This window comes from Neoarius graeffei, chromosome 17 (genome assembly GCF_027579695.1).
Source record: "Neoarius graeffei isolate fNeoGra1 chromosome 17, fNeoGra1.pri, whole genome shotgun sequence".
In the NCBI taxonomy this organism is placed as follows: domain Eukaryota; kingdom Metazoa; phylum Chordata; class Actinopteri; order Siluriformes; family Ariidae; genus Neoarius; species Neoarius graeffei.
In genome coordinates, this window is record NC_083585.1 from 30057817 (window position 1) to 30077138 (window position 19322).

General features: G+C 42.8%; 1 protein-coding gene across 2 annotated transcripts; it reads left to right on the forward strand.

The window, feature by feature from the left end:
- Nucleotides 1-222: 222 nt before the first annotated feature.
- On the forward strand, nt 223-18735 carry npat (nuclear protein, ataxia-telangiectasia locus). Of its 2 annotated transcripts, none has more exons than XM_060943992.1 (17): nt 223-444; nt 643-761; nt 1568-1628; nt 1708-1786; nt 1892-1932; nt 6689-6898; nt 7030-7105; nt 7221-7332; nt 7471-7562; nt 7697-7778; nt 12948-13044; nt 14379-14477; nt 14769-16118; nt 16322-16434; nt 16540-16627; nt 16758-18013; nt 18161-18735. In XM_060943992.1, the coding sequence occupies exons 1-17, from the start codon at nt 408-410 to the stop codon at nt 18239-18241; spliced, it is 3993 nt and encodes a 1330-aa protein (XP_060799975.1). In that variant the 5' UTR covers nt 223-407; the 3' UTR covers nt 18242-18735. The 2 variants fall into 2 exon arrangements, with proteins under 2 accessions (XP_060799975.1, XP_060799976.1); XM_060943993.1 differs by lacking the exon at nt 223-444 and adding an exon at nt 1359-1435 and having other exon boundaries at nt 680-761.
- The last annotated feature ends 587 nt before the right edge of the window (nt 18736-19322 follow it).

Genomic DNA, 19322 nt, shown 5'->3' on the forward strand with positions numbered 1-19322 from the left:
TTGAGTGTGCGTGAGTGAGAGAGTGTGTGTGTGTTAGCCCAGTGACTGAATGCTGACCTTTCCAGAGTGTTAAGTTAATAGTGAGATTGATATTTAAGATCTAATTATTTAGGTCTTAAAAACAGACCAGAGCCTTTTCTAATGCTTAGCACAAGAAAAACAAAGCACTCGCAACTAAACCGGACCCACTGGGGCAACACCGGAAGACTACAGCTCCCCGCGCGCTCATATCCAAGCACTTCCGGGTCACTCGAGCTTCTCCGCGCCTTTTCACTTTATACTGTAGGAGGTTTGACCGAAACCCGCAGCGGTGATCTTGTTAGTATAATGTTGTTTTGTATTAAGTGCATTTACAGAACATTCGCATCAAGCTCAGCTCCGTTTCCCGGATAAATCATCACAGAAACATGCTGCTACCGTCTGATGTGGCCAGACTCGTGCTCGGTAAGTTCAGCCGCTCCGCTCCAATCGGCTCGGCTGGGCTGCAGGGAGCGCTCAGGCGCCACAGCTCGGGCTCGGTTCATTACAGAACAAAACCCCAGCCCGGCCCGGACTGGACTATACTCCACTACACTACACTATACTCCACTCACTGTGTAGCGAGAGAGTGTTTGTTTATTTGCAGCTGTGTGGTTTGTGTAGGGTACCTGCAGCAGGAAGGGCTGAGTGCTACAAGCCGAGCCTTTATCCTGGAGAGCCCGAACCTCAGGGAGTATGCTGAGCACAGCTCTGACGATGGAGTCATTCCTGCATGCGTGTTTGTAAGGCAACTTTATTTTCTTTCTCTCAGGCTTCTTTTTGATGCTTTAAAAAGCGCAGACTAACAGACAGCCATTCACACTCACACCTACAGCATGGGCAGTTAGAGTAGCCGCTTGGGTTAATCTGCATGTCTTTGGACTGTGGGAGGAAACCCGCACAAGCACGGAAAAGCCCTGGTCCACTGGCAGATCCGAACCCAGAACCTGCTTGCTGTGAGGTGACCGTGCTACCTACTGTGCCATCTCCAACTGCTGGCGTATCAGGACATTTTAAAAATTCTGTTCCAGACATGCAAAGTCTGACCCAAGTTATGGAATATCAGGGAATTTTGTACCATGTTTAAATTTTACTTGCCATTTATCAAAATTTTCCATGCAGTATTTTCTTTATCGAGTTATTTCGCTATACAGGGCGTCCCAAAAATGTACTCACTCTTTAAATGACAATAAATGCATTGTTTATTGACTTAGAAGCAACATTAATGGTTAGATGCATAAACGTACTCACTCTTTGCATTTAAATTGTCTTTGCACTTCTGTGATGTTTTCGTGCTTCCAGTAGCATTTTATGACAAATTTTCTTTCTTCAAAACTTAGTCGTACTTCTGCTATTATTACGGTTAATTTGATTTGAAAAGAAATGAAAAATCCAATGAATTATGAGGAATCGAAATGTGAGTACATTTTTTTTTACTGTATTTATGTAGTGAAAATTTTTTGTACTGAAAACGACTTAAATAAAGCTCTGCAGTACATATAGAAGTTCCTAATTGATGTATCTAATATGAATGGTCTTGTTTTTACAGTCTCTCTTTGGAAAAAACCTGACCACAATTTTAAATGAATACGTTACTGCAAAAGCAAAAGGTAACAGATCATACGTGTGTGTACACGTCACATGGATTTGATCACTTATGTCCTTAGCTGACGTGCACTTCTTTTACAGAAACATGTCAAGAGAATCAAATCCCAGCTGTCATGACCTCATTATGGAAAAAGCTGGACTTCACCCTCAACCAAATCAAGTGAGTCAATGGCTTTTATGTGTATAATATTATTATTGTACGTACGTGGAGTAAGTTCTTCAGCAGAACAGTCTTCCTTGTTTAATTTATGCTTTGTGTTCACAGATCTATGCAAAACTCTCCCTCTGTTCAACAAATCCAGCGGCGTAAGTTGAACCTCTGTCTGTGCACGTCTAATCTAAAATGAACTGATTTATAGCCAGGTGGCTTGTTTTCTATCTGTGAAAAACAGAGTACACACTGAGAGTAGGGCTTTTTGACCTTGTTATAGTCAGAGACCCTTTTAACTGTAAAATAAATTCCATTGCCCCCCCTTCCTCAGGATGGATGTATTTTTCATGAACATTATGTAAAAAAAAATTTTTTATTATTATTTTTTTGGACCCATAGACCATTTTCATCATGAACACATTAGATCGGAGTTGATGTTTGTGCTTGGACCCCTGAATATAAGAACTTCGATAATGTGTGCTTTGATTTATACCACTGTAGCTATGCTTCATGGACCCCACTTTGAGAACCATTGCACTAGAGTGTGCCACCTAGTACTGATAGTTTTTCCCAAAATATTATTTTTGTTGGGAAATACAAAATGCAGGGGTTGCTCTAGAAAAACTGGAAAAAGTAGTGGCCCCCTTTTGAAATATTATGCCGCTTTTCCACTACCAACGCGGCCGAGTTGGGCTGAGCCGTGCCGTGCCGAGTTGGGCTGAGCCGTGCCGTGCTGAGTCGAGCTGATTGGGGCTGTTGGAGTTGCATTTCAACTACAACCGCGCTGAACCGTGCTGGCTGGAAGTGGGTGGACACATTGGGTGGAGTTAGCGAAAGTGGGTGGACGTCACGTGATGTCGTTAGGCAGCGCAAACCGTGACATCAGTGACCTTTTAAGCGGTAGTCTCACGACCCGGATAGTAAACAATAAACATGGAGGACATGGAGTCGTTAGTGTTGCTGGTCTTGGTGCTGTGGCTTGTTGTCACCGACAACGCCAACAGATACTGGCAAGAGCGTATAGATGAGGCGAGGCGCATAAGGCTTCAGAAATTCTCGTAATTCTTCTTCTTCCGGGTTTACAGTGTTTACAGATCCCAGCGTGCTCGCGGGGCGTGTGTGGGCGTGTGAGGACACTCGTCCTCACCAATCAGTGCACAGGGGAGTGTCTCCTCACGCCCCTAGCCTCACTCAGCTCGGTTTGGCTCGCTTCAGCCCCACTCCAAAACCATGCGAGTTTTGGGTGCTGAGTAGGGCTGAAGCGAGCTGAGTCGTGCTGCTCTAAGGTAGTCGAAACGCGAGCCGTGTCGGGCTGAAGTGAGCCGAAAAAGGTAGTGGAAAAGGGCCATAAAGGTTCATTTTGTGGTGACATCTAGAGCTGATTTTTATCAGTTCAGCATGTTGTGGAAAAGGCTATATTTTACTTATAATTTTACTGAATTCCCACTCTAAAAACGGGGGGGGGAGTCAATACCCACTTGCATCTCACAAGCAGTGTCCTGTTCCAAAGCAGACTGCAGGTTATTTCACATCAAACAAAGTGAATGGTGATGCAATGTGGTACAGGTTGTTCAAAATACTGATCGTTAAATTTTGGCAATACTGCGGATGACTAAATATCTAATAATACTTAAGACTGAAGTGAACAATAATAAAATGGGGGAGGGGGGGGGGACATCAGATGACTTGGCATGGGCTTTCTTCTTGCCGTTTTCTGGACAGCGGCGTCAGCTCCATCATTACCGGTATCGGCAGCATGACTCTCACTGTCCGACTTGAACTGATCAGCAACATGCAGCGAACCGGCCATTGCGGTCTCGCAACTATAGTCTGCCACTGTTGCTGAGTTGTTTTCTGCGGGGCTTTTTGTGAAAAACTCCGTAATTAAGCTGCAACCTGTCTGTATTTTGCTCACCCATTTTTGTGTAATTTACCTGTGAATATTAATTGCGCATCGCTCAGCCAGTCAACGTGGAATACTCTTCTCTGACATCAGCCGTGAACTTGGGTCAAGTTCAGGGCCATGGGCTTGCATGGACTGTATTGATTACCTGCTCAAAGGCTACAAAACACATGCATGTTGATGTATAATGATCTAGCTTTATACCGTAGGCCTAAATTGTAAGCGTCGTGTTGGCGGTTTAATGGGTAGCGGCATGTCACTAAGCGTATTGGTCAATAAATTAAGCGAAGTGGGGCCGCTATGCTATGATGCTTTAGGGGAAACCCTGTAAAAGGCTAAATTTATTACTTGTTTTGATATTGTTCTCACATATATTTTTCACAGTCTGGCCAATCAACATAATACTGTGTCCCCAGTCGACATATATAAATAATATAAAAAGCTACTTTGTTGAGGCAGATTAAAGACTAGTTGCAAATTTTAAAATTCTCTCTTGCATTGAAGCCTTTAAATAAAAAGTCCACTTAAAAATTTTTCATGATGTATAGAAGTACCAAACAGTTGACTCCACATCAGCATCGGCCTTGCAAGGTTCAGGACGATTTTAACCTGTAGATGGTGTTTTGAGCATTTTTCAATGTATAATATGCTAAGTTAAAAAAAAAAGTAACATTGTTTATAATACATAGGGCCAAATTACTCAATTCTGATTGGTCAACCAAGGAGGGATTTTTTTCCTTAACACGGGGCCATATTTCTGAAACGCTATTGGCTAGTTTGTTGCTTGGTTACGGTTACAAAAATTAGCAAATTTTGTCAACAAAATGGCTTTTGTAAAGAAGTTCCAATAAAATTTTGTAAACCACTTTCAGAATTGTCGTGTCGTGATGAAAGACACTTTAGAAACTGATTCAAACGTGCAAGATAGTCTTGCGCCCTGATTGGTTCAGAAAACGTGAATGACAAATGTTGTGAACTTGAATGGCTTCTGAAGTACAACCCTGATTCCAAAAAAGTTGGGACGAAGTACAAATTGTAAATAAAAACGGAATGCAATGATGTGGAAGTTTCAAAATTCCATATTTTATTCAGAATAGAACATAGATGACATATCAAATGTTTAAACTGAGAAAATGTATCATTTAAAGAGAAAAATTAGGTGATTTTAAATTTTATGACAACACATCTCAAAAAAGTTGGGACAAGGCCATGTTTACCACTGTGAGACATCCCCTTTTCTCTTTACAACAGTCTGTAAACGTCTGGGGACTGAGGAGACAAGTTGCTCAAGTTTAGGGATAGGAATGTTAACCCATTCTTGTCTAATGTAGGATTCTAGCTGCTCAACTGTCTTAGGTCTTTTTTGTCGTATCTTCCGTTTTATGATGCGCCAAATGTTTTCTACGGGTGAAAGATCTGGACTGCAGGCTGGCCAGTTCAGTACCCGGACCCTTCTTCTACGCAGCCATGATGCTGAAATTGATGCAGTATGTGGTTTGGCATTGTCATGTTGGAAAATGCAAGGTCTTCCCTGAAAGAGACGTCGTCTGGATGGGAGCATATGTTGCTCTAGAACCTGGATATACCTTTCAGCATTGATGGTGTCTTTCCAGATGTGTAAGCTGCCCATGCCACACACACTAATGCAACCCCATACCATCAGAGATGCAGGCTTCTGAACTGAGCACTGATAACAACTTGGGTCGTCCTTCTCCTCTTTAGTCCGAATGACACGGCGTCCCTGATTTCCATAAAGAACTTCAAATTTTGATTCGTCTGACCACAGAACAGTTTTCCACTTTGCCACAGTCCATTTTAAATGAGCCTTGGCCCAGAGAAGACGTCTGCGCTTCTGGATCATGTTTAGATACGGCTTCTTCTTTGAACTATAGAGTTTTAGCTGGCAACGGCGGATGGCGCGGTGAATTGTGCTCACAGATAATGTTCTCTGGAAATATTCCTGAGCCCATTTTGTGATTTCCAATACAGAAGCATGCCTGTATGTGATGCAGTGGCGTCTAAGGGCCCGAAGATCACGGGCACCCAGTATGGTTTTCCGGCCTTGACCCTTAGCACAGAGATTCTTCCAGATTCTCTGAATCTTTTGATGATGATATGCACTGTAGATGATATGTTCAAACTCTTTGCAATTTTACACTGTCGAACTCCTTTCTGATACTGCTCCACTATTTGTCAGCGCAGAATTAGGGGGATTGGTGATCCTCTTCCCATCTTTACTTCTGAGAGCCGCTGCCACTCCAAGATGCTCTTTTTATACCCAGTCATGTTAATGACCTATTGCCAATTGACCTAATGAGTTGCAATTTGGTCCTCCAGCTGTTCCTTTTTTGTACCTTTAACTTTTCCAGCCTCTTATTGCCCCTGTCCCAACTTTTTTGAGATGTGTTGCTGTCATGAAATTTCAAATGAGCCAATATTTGGCATGACATTTCAAAATGTCTCACTTTCGACATTTGATATGTTGTCTATGGTCTATTGTGAATACAATATCAGTTTTTGAGATTTGTAAATTATTGCATTCCGTTTTTATTTACAATTTGTACTTTGTCCCAACTTTTTTGGAATCGGGGTTTGTATGAATTTGGCCCTATATATTATAAACAAGTAATCGTATGGTTCCTCGTAAAATTAAGGATCAGTTTCACTCGTGATTTCGAAGTTTTGAAATCACTCGTGAAATTAATTCTTAATTTTACTCGGCCCCATACGATTACCTATAGTAATATTAACACCAGCATTGATGTGTTTTATCACAACATAATTATATCGTTTAGTTTACGGCTCAAAAACACTAAAGCGTGCAGTACCTGTTTAATATGCAGTGTGGATGTTTCCTTTAACTGAAGGTGAAGTTTCACTTAGAAATGCGAGGTGTTAAATAGCGATGTGCACAGGAAGCATGCTCTGTCGCTAAGAAATAACTTTACACTGCTGTTTTTATGGAAGTATTTACATTTTTACCTCCGTGGTCCTTGTGTTGTGAACAGTCCGCACTCAGAACAGTATTCAGAATATGCGGCGTCAGAGGGCCCTGTCCTCATCTCCGATTCCTGCCACCGGGTGCCTCTCAGTGTCCACGCCAGTGAACTGTGTCCCCAGGCCTGTCCCAGCTCCTCAGGGCATTCTGGGACACTCCACCCCTGTGTGCTACACCTCCCAGCAGACAAGACCCTCCACCATCGGCCTCTCTCAGCCAGGTCAGACCTGAATATTAGACCAATTAATTAATAATAATCAAGACAGAAAAATAAAAGCGTTTGTGAACAGTTATGTTCCAGATTTTTCTGTAATGCTGATGTGTACGTTTATATATATTTTTTCTATACAGTAGAGGCACCTTTGCAAATCATGGTACCGGACCATAGATTTACCCCAGGACCGTTATCTCCAGCTCGCAGGAAATGGTAAGACAAAAGTTCTGGATGTCATTTATACATAAATGATCAATAGTGATGTCAATATTATTTCAGTCATATGTTTAATTTCAACACTTGACTGTCCTGACGTGTGTTATTTCAGTGACTCTCCAAGGCGAAGAGGAGGTCAGATGGGGATTAGCAGAGCCGTTACGGTGACCAGCACGCTCACGGTGGAATCACAGAACCAGGAGGCTGTGACGGAGAATTTATCCGTAAGCCCAGACAAAACTATTTCCTCCCCTGTCACATTACTGTTGTTTTAAAGGTTTACTTTGTAATATTAAGAAGTAATGTAAACAAAACAATAATCGGTGTTTTATTTTTAGCGGTATTATTTATTTTTTCTTCAGCAAATGGTGATTGAGAATGCCCGAGAAAAGATTCTGAGTGACCGATCTTTACAAGAAAAGCTTGCAGAGAACATAAACAAAATCCTGGCCAGGTAATGAATTTTATTGACGTGCAGCATTATCATAGTTATATGTTCTGGTCATGGATATTTTAAATGTCACATGACCAATGTTAATGTACGTGACGGCCTTTTTTTTGGTGTGTGTGTGTAATGTACGTTGACAGCGATAACAGCCCTCAGACATCGAAGGCAGTGTGCAGCACAGTGGAGCAAGAACAGTCCATAGATGAAATACTGGGCCTACAGGTGAAACATTCATTCACTCTTTTACTCGTTTGCACTGACCTTTACAGCATTTAGCAGACGCGCTTTTCCAGCGTGACTTACTAGTGCTTCATCGGCTCCAACCAAAACATTATGCTAGTATAAATAGGTCAGTGTTTAAGAATACTGTCAGGGCAAGGGAGTTTTAGTACATTAGTGCTCATTTAAAGGAGAACTGAAGGCAAATTTTTTTAGGATCAAAATTCTATTTCTCATTTTATTATATATATAGGAATAGGCCTGTCACGATAACAAATTTTGTTGGACGATATATTGTCTCAGAAATTATTGCGATAAACGAGATTATTGTTGACGTCTTTTATGCCACTAGTAAAATAATAATGATCATGCAAATACACCCTTTCAAAGAACAGTAAACTTTTTAATTAAGTCAACTTATTCAATTCAACAGTGGAACATATTAACTTGGCACAGGGTAATAAAGACATTCTTTTCTTCACAGGCAACATTCTGCCAATCCAGTTTCTCAAAGATTAGTACCCAGATAAACAAAGTGCAAAATAACAACATATTGCCAGCTGTCATTTGGATAAAAGTAACAACAAATAGAACGAGAACATGTAGGCAAGGGCGTAGGTTTGGTATTAACATTGACGGGGACAAAAACCCAATGCCAACTTCAGGTCAACGTTAGAGGGTCACAATATTTTGGTCCATTGTGTTCCACCAAAAGAGTCTCCATCATCGCTCCAAAGTTCAGAAATGTAGTAATTAATGAATAATAATAATAATATGCAATTCATTTGATTGATTGAAAATCTGGGGTGGCACGGTGGTGTAGTGGTTAGCGCTGTCGCCTCACAGCAAGAAGGTCCGGGTTCGAGCCCCGTGGCCGGCGAGGGCCTTTCTGTGTGGAGTTTGCATGTTCTCCCCGTGTCCGCGTGGGTTTCCTCCGGGTGCTCCGGTTTCCCCCACAGTCCAAAGACATGCAGGTTAGGTTAACTGGTGACTCTAAATTGAGCGTAGGTGTGAATGTGAGTGTGAATGGTTGTCTGTGTCTATGTGTCAGCCCTGTGATGACCTGGCGACTTGTCCAGGGTGTACCCCGCCTTTCGCCCGTAGTCAGCTGGGATAGGCTCCAGCTTGCCTGCGACCCTGTAGAAGGATAAAGCAGCTAGAGATAATGAGATGAGATGATTGGAAATCTTGCATGTGATGATTAACTCATTCTACCAATTTGCAAATGTGTGTTACAAGCAAATAACGCATTGACTGTCGGGAGGGTGTATGTTCTTTTCCCCTCGTAAATGGAAGTAAAACGCATATGGAGCCTTAAAGTGCGTATCACGGGTAAATTCAGGAGCAAGATCAATGTAATTCTCCTATTTTATATTAAACTTTGGTCAAATATCTGTCACATTTTGCATTTTGTGCAATTTTTTTACCTTGCGCAATACCAGAAAAATTCAGTTGAAATCAAGCCATTTGAGTTGAATTGGTCCGCCTCTGAAAAAACTTGGCATTTGGATTTCCCGGCAAACATTGATTTTCGTGACGTCACGTGCGGGACACCTCCTTCTGAATCCTACGTCGGTGCTGGTTTGTTTATGAGAAAATGACCTGGTGGTTTTCCGCAAATTTCTTCAACGTTATCGCGTAATTATTAAAATGGTTAACAGATGTATCGTAGGAGGGTGTAGCAACACCAATCTTGATGGGATTAGTACTCATCGTTTCCCAAAAGACCGGACAATGAGAGAGAAATGGGAGCGCTTGGTCTACACAGGCTGTGCACTGAAACCGTGCAAAGCTCTCGCAGCCTGCTGGCACTTCCGTAGGTGACGTCACGAATCTGGCTCCAGACTCCCTTGGGATTTTTCCAGACGTGTTTTGTTACTTTATTTTTTTCTGCTGTAGACAGATGGCCTTGTGCAGAATTACCCTTCTGGATGAGTGTGTAAAGGGACATACTTTCATATTAAAAAAAACCCCGAAATTGGTCCAGGATATGCACTTTAAACTGAGTTCCATGAGGCCGGCAGGGGGAGTTGGCTCTCTTTTGTGTGATCTTTAACTAGTTTTAGAATGCTAGTTTAAGCTGATATGTGATTGATCTAACGGTAAATCAGGACGAGGGATCTAGAACTTTTTTGACACGTTGAAAGGTTACAATTTTACTTGGCAACAGAATGTATCTGAATTCTGATTGGTGGTTGTTATATTATTGCCCTTTTGTTGTCTTCTTGAGCCCAGAGAGGAGGGAGGGACAGCGTTCTACAGAGAAGTTTTTAGCTGACAGCTTTCAAACGAACCCCCTCGAAAACCAATCAGTTCAGCGTATGTATGTACTCAGTATGTGATGTTTTCAAAAGAGAGGCGGAAGTAATCAAAAATTTCTGATCAAGAAGGCGGAGGCTGTTATGCTTATTACGTGAAAATGTTTTATTTGATTGTTCGTGGCCCAGACACCTTTTAATGTCCATCACCATCGGGTTGTTGTTTACATGTGTCATGTTACACGAACTTGGTCAGGGCTCTGCAGGTCTTAACTGAAGCACTTCAAATTAAGGGTTAGCGGGCTGCTAAAGTTTGCAGGCACTTCACAAGCAAGACTTGGTGCAATATTAGCCAACATTAGCACAGTTTGATAATGTCTTTGTGACCTTAATGAACACCAGTTGTCAGTAACAAGTCAGATTGTTATTTACATGCCACACAAACTTAGAAAACAGTCATATTCGTATGTTGTCGTTTTTACACACTGAATACAAACTGTTGTTAACTGATTAATTTTACAAGCTAATCTAACGTTACATTCCTCAAGGACAGGTTCCTAGCTTGGTAGCTAGCAGCCGGTCACTGCACTGCAACCACACTTGCTAATTGACATGGTAGCCAAACTTGCTTGCTGTTTTCATGACCACGCCCCCAGAGCGAATATTCATGAGCGAATTTTGCATGGTTTCACTCAGTGGAAACCTACAGTAACCACTGGTGTACCGCACACGGAGCGGGATTATTTTTTTCTTCAATCAGAAATATTGGTAGGGACGCGTCCATACCCAATTCTGCACCTATGGTCTGTACAACGGAGCAATGTGTTGTCTTTTCCCCATTCAGTGGATTCCCTGGCTGGATAACTGTTGCATGCTGGGAGGCCCCGCCTCTGACAGAGAGCCGCGTGAGACGACAGAAAACAGCGCAGTGTTTTATTCAGTCAGTGGGGCAAGCTAATACTCTGGCGATTTCCCTATGTAGATGTACAGTAGCCTGGCAAGCCAGACTAAATGTGAATATTTATTCTGGCCTCGATCCGTAGACATTTCCGAAGTGGATAGGAGGAACAACCCGTTGTCTTTCAAACTGTCTCTGTGCGTATAGGCCAACGCTCTGACCAATCAGCGCAACAGTGACTGTGACGTAGTCAGAGCGACAGAAAGCAGTGGGGGAGGCCTTGAAATTAAATAATTTTTCAAAATGCGTATTAATTAATAAACAGGTTCTAGATATTAAGAAGTTTGGAGATAATGACCACAAGTTTGGAGTCTGTACCACATACTTAGCATACACTCATTTTTTTCCAAGTGTTTTTCAAGGGTTTGGTTAAACTGTTTTTGAGAGTTTTTATTTAGTGGTGTTTGGTGAAATAATTTCCCTTAAATTTAAAATAACGGGAAAATAAGAAACAATCAAAAAGTAATGTTTCAAAGCTGTTTATTAATTCTTCGTACTGCACAAACTAGCCCATCCTTTTGGCTACGAGCGGAGCCAGCTGGTAGATCAGACTTTTGCCATAGCCGGTCGGCAAAACAGCGAAAACGTCCTTCTTGAAAAGGAATGAGCGGAGAGCCTCTTCCTGCTCATGTTTCAACGAAAACTCCAAGTCTAATTCTTCTAAAACGGATTCCAAAGCGGAGTCAAACGCGCGCTGTTCACTAGCCGTAGCCATCTTTCCTGTTGTGCTTTCTCCAGCGTCGCGCAGCTTTGTCATCACTCCTGCAAAAGCCCGCCCAAAGAATCCAAACAAAAACCTTGCATTGTGATTGGCGGGCACGATTTGATGCCCGGGGTGTTTTTGTTTATATGGTGCGAGGCTAGACCCACTCGCTAGGCAAAAAATATTTTTGGCCGCTAGGCGGGTGGGTCTAGTTTACTAGGCTAGATGTACAGCGCGTAAATGCCAAAATCGCGGTAAAAAAAATTACCGAGTTCATTTTCATTTACCGTACGATAAGTCGGTATATCGAGTATCACGACAGGCCTATATAGGAATGCATATTTGATCGCTATTTTGTCACTGCTATAGCAAGTTATGAGTGTTTGAAATACGCTATGTAATATAATCAGTCCATATGTCAAAGCAATGGCCGTAAACGAGATTCGTTGAGACCTGTGCGAGACATCGTAGGACGGAAGTAAAACGTACAGCGGAAATCAAAGCGACCAACATCTGCCAACGTTGTCAAAAGACACGCCCTCCCTCCTTCGAATGCTGATGTAATCAAGCCGGAAGTTTTGTTTGTTTTGATAGCAATCAGGAAAGTTTGAAAAAAGTAGGCAGTAATCGTCATTTAAACTCTTTTTTGTGCAATATTTCATTTGGAAAACAGTTTTCAAAATGTCGGCGCTGACACTCGACATTTCGAAGTCTCGCACAAGTCTTGTGAAGATCGCGCGGATAAGCGACGCCTGCTGTGGACCAAACGAACTAAATTCAACACGGCTAAAAACCAAATAGGCCGATAAGTATAATATTTAATTGCAATTAGTTGCCAATATGAGTCACGATATAAGGTTACCAAAAGCAAAAACGTAATTGAATAACACGTTAATTAAGAAATAACGCAAGTTTAAAAATGACTTCAGTTCCCCTTTAAGTTCTTGGTGAAGAGGTTGGTCTTCAGTCACCATTTGAAGACAGCCAGGGGAAGTTTGTTCCATCACAGGACAGAAGATTTGAGATGCACATTTTCAGTGCATCTCGAGGGATGGTGAGTTGAACTGTGCTAAAGGCTTCGAAGGCGTTATAGTGCAGAGTGGCGTTTGATAAGAGGATTGATTTTTTTTTTTTTGTATTAATATCACCATATGATATTAATGTACACATGTCATTGAATGTCGACTTCTCCTATATGCATGAAAAACACTAGAAGTAGAATTTGTGGCTAACGTTTTCGGGGTTATGTTTAGGGTGAAATTCATATGACTGATGATGCCATCCAGGACATCCTCGAACAGACCGAGTCAGATCCTGCCTTTCAGGCTCTCTTTGATCTCTTCGATTATGGTAAGATTTATCATGCTGATTTTAGCAGACATGCCATTTACAGCTTCATGCAAATGTCATTATTGATTAACTCGCCCACAGAGAACTTATATGGACAGAAAAAATTTTTGTTTGAGTGCTCATGTACAGACAGTACCAGTCAAAGGTTTGGATACATCTTCTAATTCAATGTTTTTTCTTTATTTTTATGAACCCTCTGAGACCCGCGAGGGTGTATACGCTCCCAAGAATCACGTTCTTTAGAGCGACGTAATTTCCGATCGGGTTGTGCTCGGAGACAAGCCGTTTCTTCTTAAGAGGGGGGGAAAACGGCTCGTCTCCAGAGCAAACTGATCGGAAATTATGTTTCTCTAAAGACAACGTGATTTTTTTTTTTCGGAGTATATACACCCTCGCGGGTCTCGAAGGATTAATTAAGACACTTCATGTCTTAAAGTAATGATGGATATCATTTCTCTTTACTTAGTTGTTCGGTTTTTGGCATAATATGGATTACTACAGTTGTGGAATAGGGCTATTTTTACTGTATTTTTATTATTTACTATTTACTGTTTGATCTCAAACACATTAAGAAGGCAAGAAATTGCACTAATTAACTTTTGACGAGGCCCCTGTTAATTGAAAAGCCTTCCAGGTGACTCCCTCATGAAGCTGGTTAAGATAATGCCGATAGTGTGTAAAGAGTCAAGGTCAACGGTGGCTACTTTGAAGAATCTAAAATATGAAACTTATTTTTTAACCACAATTTCTATATATGTTCCAAATGTTATAGTTTTGGGCGGCATGGTGGTGTAGTGGTTAGCGCTGTCGCCTCACAGCAAGAAGGTCTGGGTTCGAGCCCCATGGCCGGCGAGGGCCTTTCTGTGCGGAGTTTGCATGTTCTCCCCGTGTCCGCGTGGGTTTCCTCCGGGTGCTCCGGTTTCTCCCACAGTCCAAAGACATGCAGGTTAGGTTAACTGGTGACTCTAAATTGACCGTAGGTGTGAATGTGAGTGTGAATGGTTGTCTGTGTCTATGTGTCAGCCCTGTGATGACCTGGCGACTTGTCCAGGGTGTACCCCGCCTTTCGCCCGTAGTCAGCTGGGATAGGCTCCAGCTTGTCTGCGACCCTGTAGAACAGGATAAAGCGGCTAGAGATAATGAGATGAGATGAGGTGTTATAGTTTTGTATCGTTCTACAATGTAGGAAATAGTCAAAATACAGAAAAACCTATGAATGAGTAGGGGTGTCCAAACTTTTGACTGGTACTGCATAGCAATCGACAGTTTATAATGTATTGTGAATCCCTATCATGTACACACTGCTTCTTCATGTACTAACCATTTAATTGCAGGAAAAAATAAAACGTCCGAAGGAAGTGAGAATGTTGATAAAAGCAGCAGCGTTCAGGAGAGTGATGAGCCTGGTCATGTGGACAGCGCGACAGATGCAGGTAAACATTATGTAGGCTTGAGAAATATAAGTGATCATGGTCTTAAATTCATTCTGACTAAAGGTCGTTGTGAGTAGTGTTGGGGAAAATGCATGTTCACAGTTACAGCGTTTTATAAAACGGGTCCGGGTTTATTTTCTGTCGAATACTGTGCAGTATTTTGTATGTGGTACTCCTAGCACTAAAACTCTGTAACAGAGATCACAAACATTACTTGCGAGTTAACAAAATATCCTTTAAAAAAAGGGCAATCAAAAATATTTATTTATTTATTTTTAAAAATCTCATAAGGGACTGGACAGGAGGATTCTACATCAGGTGGCGAAACCTCCATGAGAATCCTCAGGAGTAGGACTGTAAAAGAGGCAAAAAACAAACGAAAGACAAGCATCCCTCCCGATACAGGCAGGCCGGCTCCGGCACCCTCTCAGTCTTGTGCGGTTACTAAACAAACAGCAACTCCAACAGGAACTGCACAAGACAAAAAAGGCAGAAGCAGAGTCTCTGGCAGCAAGAAGCAGGCCGGAGGCACAAGCTCTACTTTGAAAGGGCAGATGAACAATAAAACTCAGTGTAATTCATCGTCTGATCCAAATGCATCAAGCTCCTCTCTGTCTGAAGAAGGCGCAAGCATGGAGGTGGATGAGCCAACGTCTGAAACGTCTTTGGATTACAGTACTGAAGGGACGCCACAACGAGTGCTTCAGGAGATCTCTCAGGCTTCAAAAAGCAGTGAAAAAGCTCCAGTTTCCACTAAGCAAGCAGAAGCCATTCCTGAAGCAGGGGCGGACACATCGGGGGATACTTTTGGAGCAGAGATGGCCGGAAGGACGCAACCAGTTGAAGGAGCTTCAGGCCAAAGTGAGCTTGACAGAACAAATGATACCTCCATGTCTAAGGAAGCATCAAGTCAGCAGCTAGCAGCAAATAAGGTTCCTTTGCTCAATACAGTAATGCAGGAGGAGGAGTCAAACTCCAATACGACCAAGACAAGCAGCCCGGGACCTATTTCCTTTGAGCCGTTATCTTCGGTTGTATCTGCATCTACAACCACCTCCCCCTCCTTCTCCACAGTTATCAGTCCTTCCCAGTCTCAAACCAGCGAGTCTGATCCTAATAAGATCGTAGCTCTTAAGATCATCATCAGCGATGAACAGGAGCAGCAGGGCGGTGACTCTGCTCTAAACCAAGCTGTCTCCAGCATCAGCGGCGACCGCATCCCAACAATCTTCCTGTCTCCGCCAGCCAAATCTCTGACTAAGGTATTGTCATCTACCCCTGGCTCTTCCATCACCCCAGAGGAGACGGCTCAGGCAGTGAGCAGCTTGCAGGGGGCCAAATCTGCCGAAGACCCAGTCGTAAGTGTGCAGAACAATTTGCAACCTGCACAGATAAGACCCATGGCACCAGAGACTGGTTTCATCCAGCTGTTACCTGCTAACCCAACATTCGGAGGACCGAGCAGCTATTTTGTCGTGACTGATCCAAATTCAAGAGTTGACCAGCATTCCAGTATGATGCTGCTTCCAGGTGGTGCAGGAGAAGGAGCAGTATGTTCTACACCACACGCTGTGGCTACACCACCTCGATCTCGAGCTGTGGTTTCCATTGCGTCAAATGTAGCTCGACCCTTCTCACCTGGTAAGTCAAAGAATTAAGACACTAGTGATAAAGTGATAAGATTCTAGATTGCATTATCGGAGCCAGTTCATTTTGACGGAATTTGTAACGGGTAGTCGTCTCTTTAATCAGATGTTTTGATTTCAAATTCAGCATTTCTAGGATTTTGGTTGGTCAGTGTTCATCTTTTTAATTGTTTATTGACCTCATTCTTAAACCTCTAGCATCAACCATCATCATTTCCTCACCGGTTCAGCCCGTGATACAGAATATGGCAGTCCCAGTGTCTGTCTTAGGACCGAACAGTACAGGAAAACTCACTGTGGTACCCAGTCAGGTACGTTATACTGATAGACAACAGATTTTGGTGGAAATGAATCTTTGGAGTTTAATGTTTGGAAACTAGTCGTAGAATTAAAGTATAACTGAATTTGCTTTACAGATGTTGACTTTGCCTGTTCCGAAATTGGTGAACCAATCGGCAATTGTGTCAAAACCTAAACTGGTGCCTAAGGACAATGTGGAATTGGGTGAGGTTTCAATAAGGAAGAAGCTTACCTTAGGACTGATGGTTCTGGGTGTTTTTTTATTATTATTTTTTTTAATGTACATGTTTCTCTCATTATTTTTTATAATTTAAAGGAGGTATTTATTTTCCAGGCAAAGCTATTGCACCTGTTAATGGGTCCAGCCAAGTCTCAAACAGCCCTCAGGGCTCAGAACAGCTAAACAGCATGACTGAAGCAAGCCCTAGTCACCGAAGAATGCTTTGCTTTGATGACGGCACTAGCCAGACAAGTACAAATGCAGCTGCTATGAAGGAGTCCATTACGAAGGAGTCCACAAGTACAGAGTGTACCCACACTTGTATTTCAGGCAACAGTAATGCCAAGAGAAGGGTCGAGACCATAAGATTATCAGAGCCAAGTCAGAGTACAGGAACAAAGGAATCTGAAAAGGCTCCTACACCTCCGCAGCAAAAAGAAGCTACAAAAAGCACAAGAACAGAAACGGAGACTGATCAGACGGTCAATTCCAGTACACCCTTAACCAGTGCTGTTCAGCAAAATCCGTCTGTTAGATTGGAGTCCAAAAAGAGAATACAGCCCCCATCAAGTATGGAAGGTGATTCGGCAGCATTATCGAAATCTGAGCACAGTTTAAAGTCTTCCTCTCCGAACCTCAAGCCCAAGTCTACCGGCATCACAAAAGACACTTCACAAGAAGAAAAATGTGAACAAAGACCTGCGAAAACACCAGAGGGGCCGTCCGAGAACATCACGCAGAATTCGCCCAACGTCACTGCAAATAAGGAGAACGAAGTAGAAGGCGGTTGGCAAGAGCTGCGTCAAGCAGCTGCCCCAATGTTGTCTACAGTAAGATCTCCTACATCTGTATCTCAGGGTGGTTTGGGGAAACCAGCATGCAAAACAAGCCCACTTACCAAACAGGCAGTGGAGATGCTACAGGACATCCAGAGCCAGAGTCCCATCGCCACGCCACCCAGGAGGATCGGCTCCTCAGACCTACCGCTTCCAAAAACGCCTGTCCCAGGTCGTCTCCAAGAGGACTTCCTGGACGGTTCGAGAACGCCGTCAAGGCAAAGGCAGGGGCATGAAGGAGAGGGCACGCCCAAACACCTAGCTCCTCCTGCTACACCTGACCTTCCTACCTGCAGCCCAGCCAGCGAGGCAGGGAGCGAGAACAGCATCAACATGGCTGCCCATACACTCATGATCCTGTCACGCGCAGCCAGGACAGGAGGGCCTTTAAAAGACAGCTTGCGCCAGGAGGAGGCTGATACGGCCAAATCGATTGCTTCCAAAGGAAAGAAGCGCAAGCAAACTGAACTCAGCCCAACAGCAAAGAAGGAACTGCACCTCACAGGTTCATCAGGCAGTAAGAAGAAAGCTAAGGTGAGTGGAGTTGATTGTTCACTGCAAAACAACGTGACCCATGCGTCCAGCAAGACACTTCCTGTCCTTCTGCATGAGTTGACATTAGAATAAAGTGTTCTGAAGGAACGTTGTTCTAAAAATGCCTCGCTTTCTTTTATCTTGTAGAAGCAGAAGAAGTTTCTTGATTCTTTTCCACATGACCTAGATGTCGACAAGTTCCTGTCATCGCTGCATTATGATGAATGAGGAACCGGGAAAAAAAAAAAATGCTAAAGAGGCAACGAGAAAGATGACGCCAAGAGAGGACACAAGAACAAAATACTCGTTTCTCATGCTTCATATTAGTTATGTATAGTTGTTGTACATGTGTGATTCTTACTATAAAATGGATTATTGTATAGCCACACTTACTCACTACTGTTCATCATTTAAATCCACATCTATATAGTACAGTACATGTTATTTATATTAAAGTACTACGTTTTACTGGCAGTTCAGCTTCATTGTACAGTAGCTCAAAGGGACACGATACTTTTGTTAAATGAAATTTTATAAACGGCACCTTTTTTTAAACTTCTCTGGAAAGCTTCTAAACGACATACAATTTCTAAATAAGTTTTTTTTTTTTGTTTGTTTGTTTTATTAAATCTGCTAGCAGCTTGGTGCATAAAAGCTTGCAGATTGGGTCTGATCTGCAGTTAATGTTCTTATAAAACAGAATAAAAAAAAAAATGGGGAAATGTGATCTCATTTACTTTGATTATGGCAATGGTGGTGTTGCCAGAATGATTCATTTGAGCTATATAAACACACACACACAAAAAAAAACCCTGTTTGACTGGGATTTTGACATGGTGGTCTCCAGAATTTACATGGAATGATGTGGGGGAGGGAAAACCCAGTTAGTGATAAGACATTCATAGAAGTCTCATCTCATTATCTCTAGCCGCTTTATCCTTCTACAGGGTCGCAGGCAAGCTGGAGCCTATCCCAGCTGACTACGGGCGAAGGGCGGGGTACACCCTGGACAAGTCGCCAGGTCATCATAGGGCTGACACATAGACACAGACAACCATTCACACTCTCATTCACACCTACGGTCAATTTAGAGTCACCAGTTAACCTAACCTGCATGTCTTTGGACTGTGGGGGAAACCGGAGCACCCGGAGGAAACCCACGTGGACACGGGGAGAACATGCAAACTCCACACAGAAAGGCCCTTGCCGGCCCCGGGGCTTGAACCCGGACCTTCTTGCTGTGAGGCGACAGCGCTAACCACTACACCACCGTGCTGCCATTCATAGAAGTAAGTCTGTGATTAGGTAC

Coding starts and splice junctions, on each gene's coding strand:
- npat (XM_060943992.1), top strand. CDS start 408: ATGCTGCTACCGTCTGATGTGGCCAGACTCGTGCTCG. Junction 7,106..7,220: donor TCTCCAGCTCGCAGGAAATG/GTAAGACAAAAG, acceptor GTGTTATTTCAG/TGACTCTCCAAGGCGAAGAG. Junction 7,563..7,696: donor ATAAACAAAATCCTGGCCAG/GTAATGAATTTT, acceptor GTACGTTGACAG/CGATAACAGCCCTCAGACAT.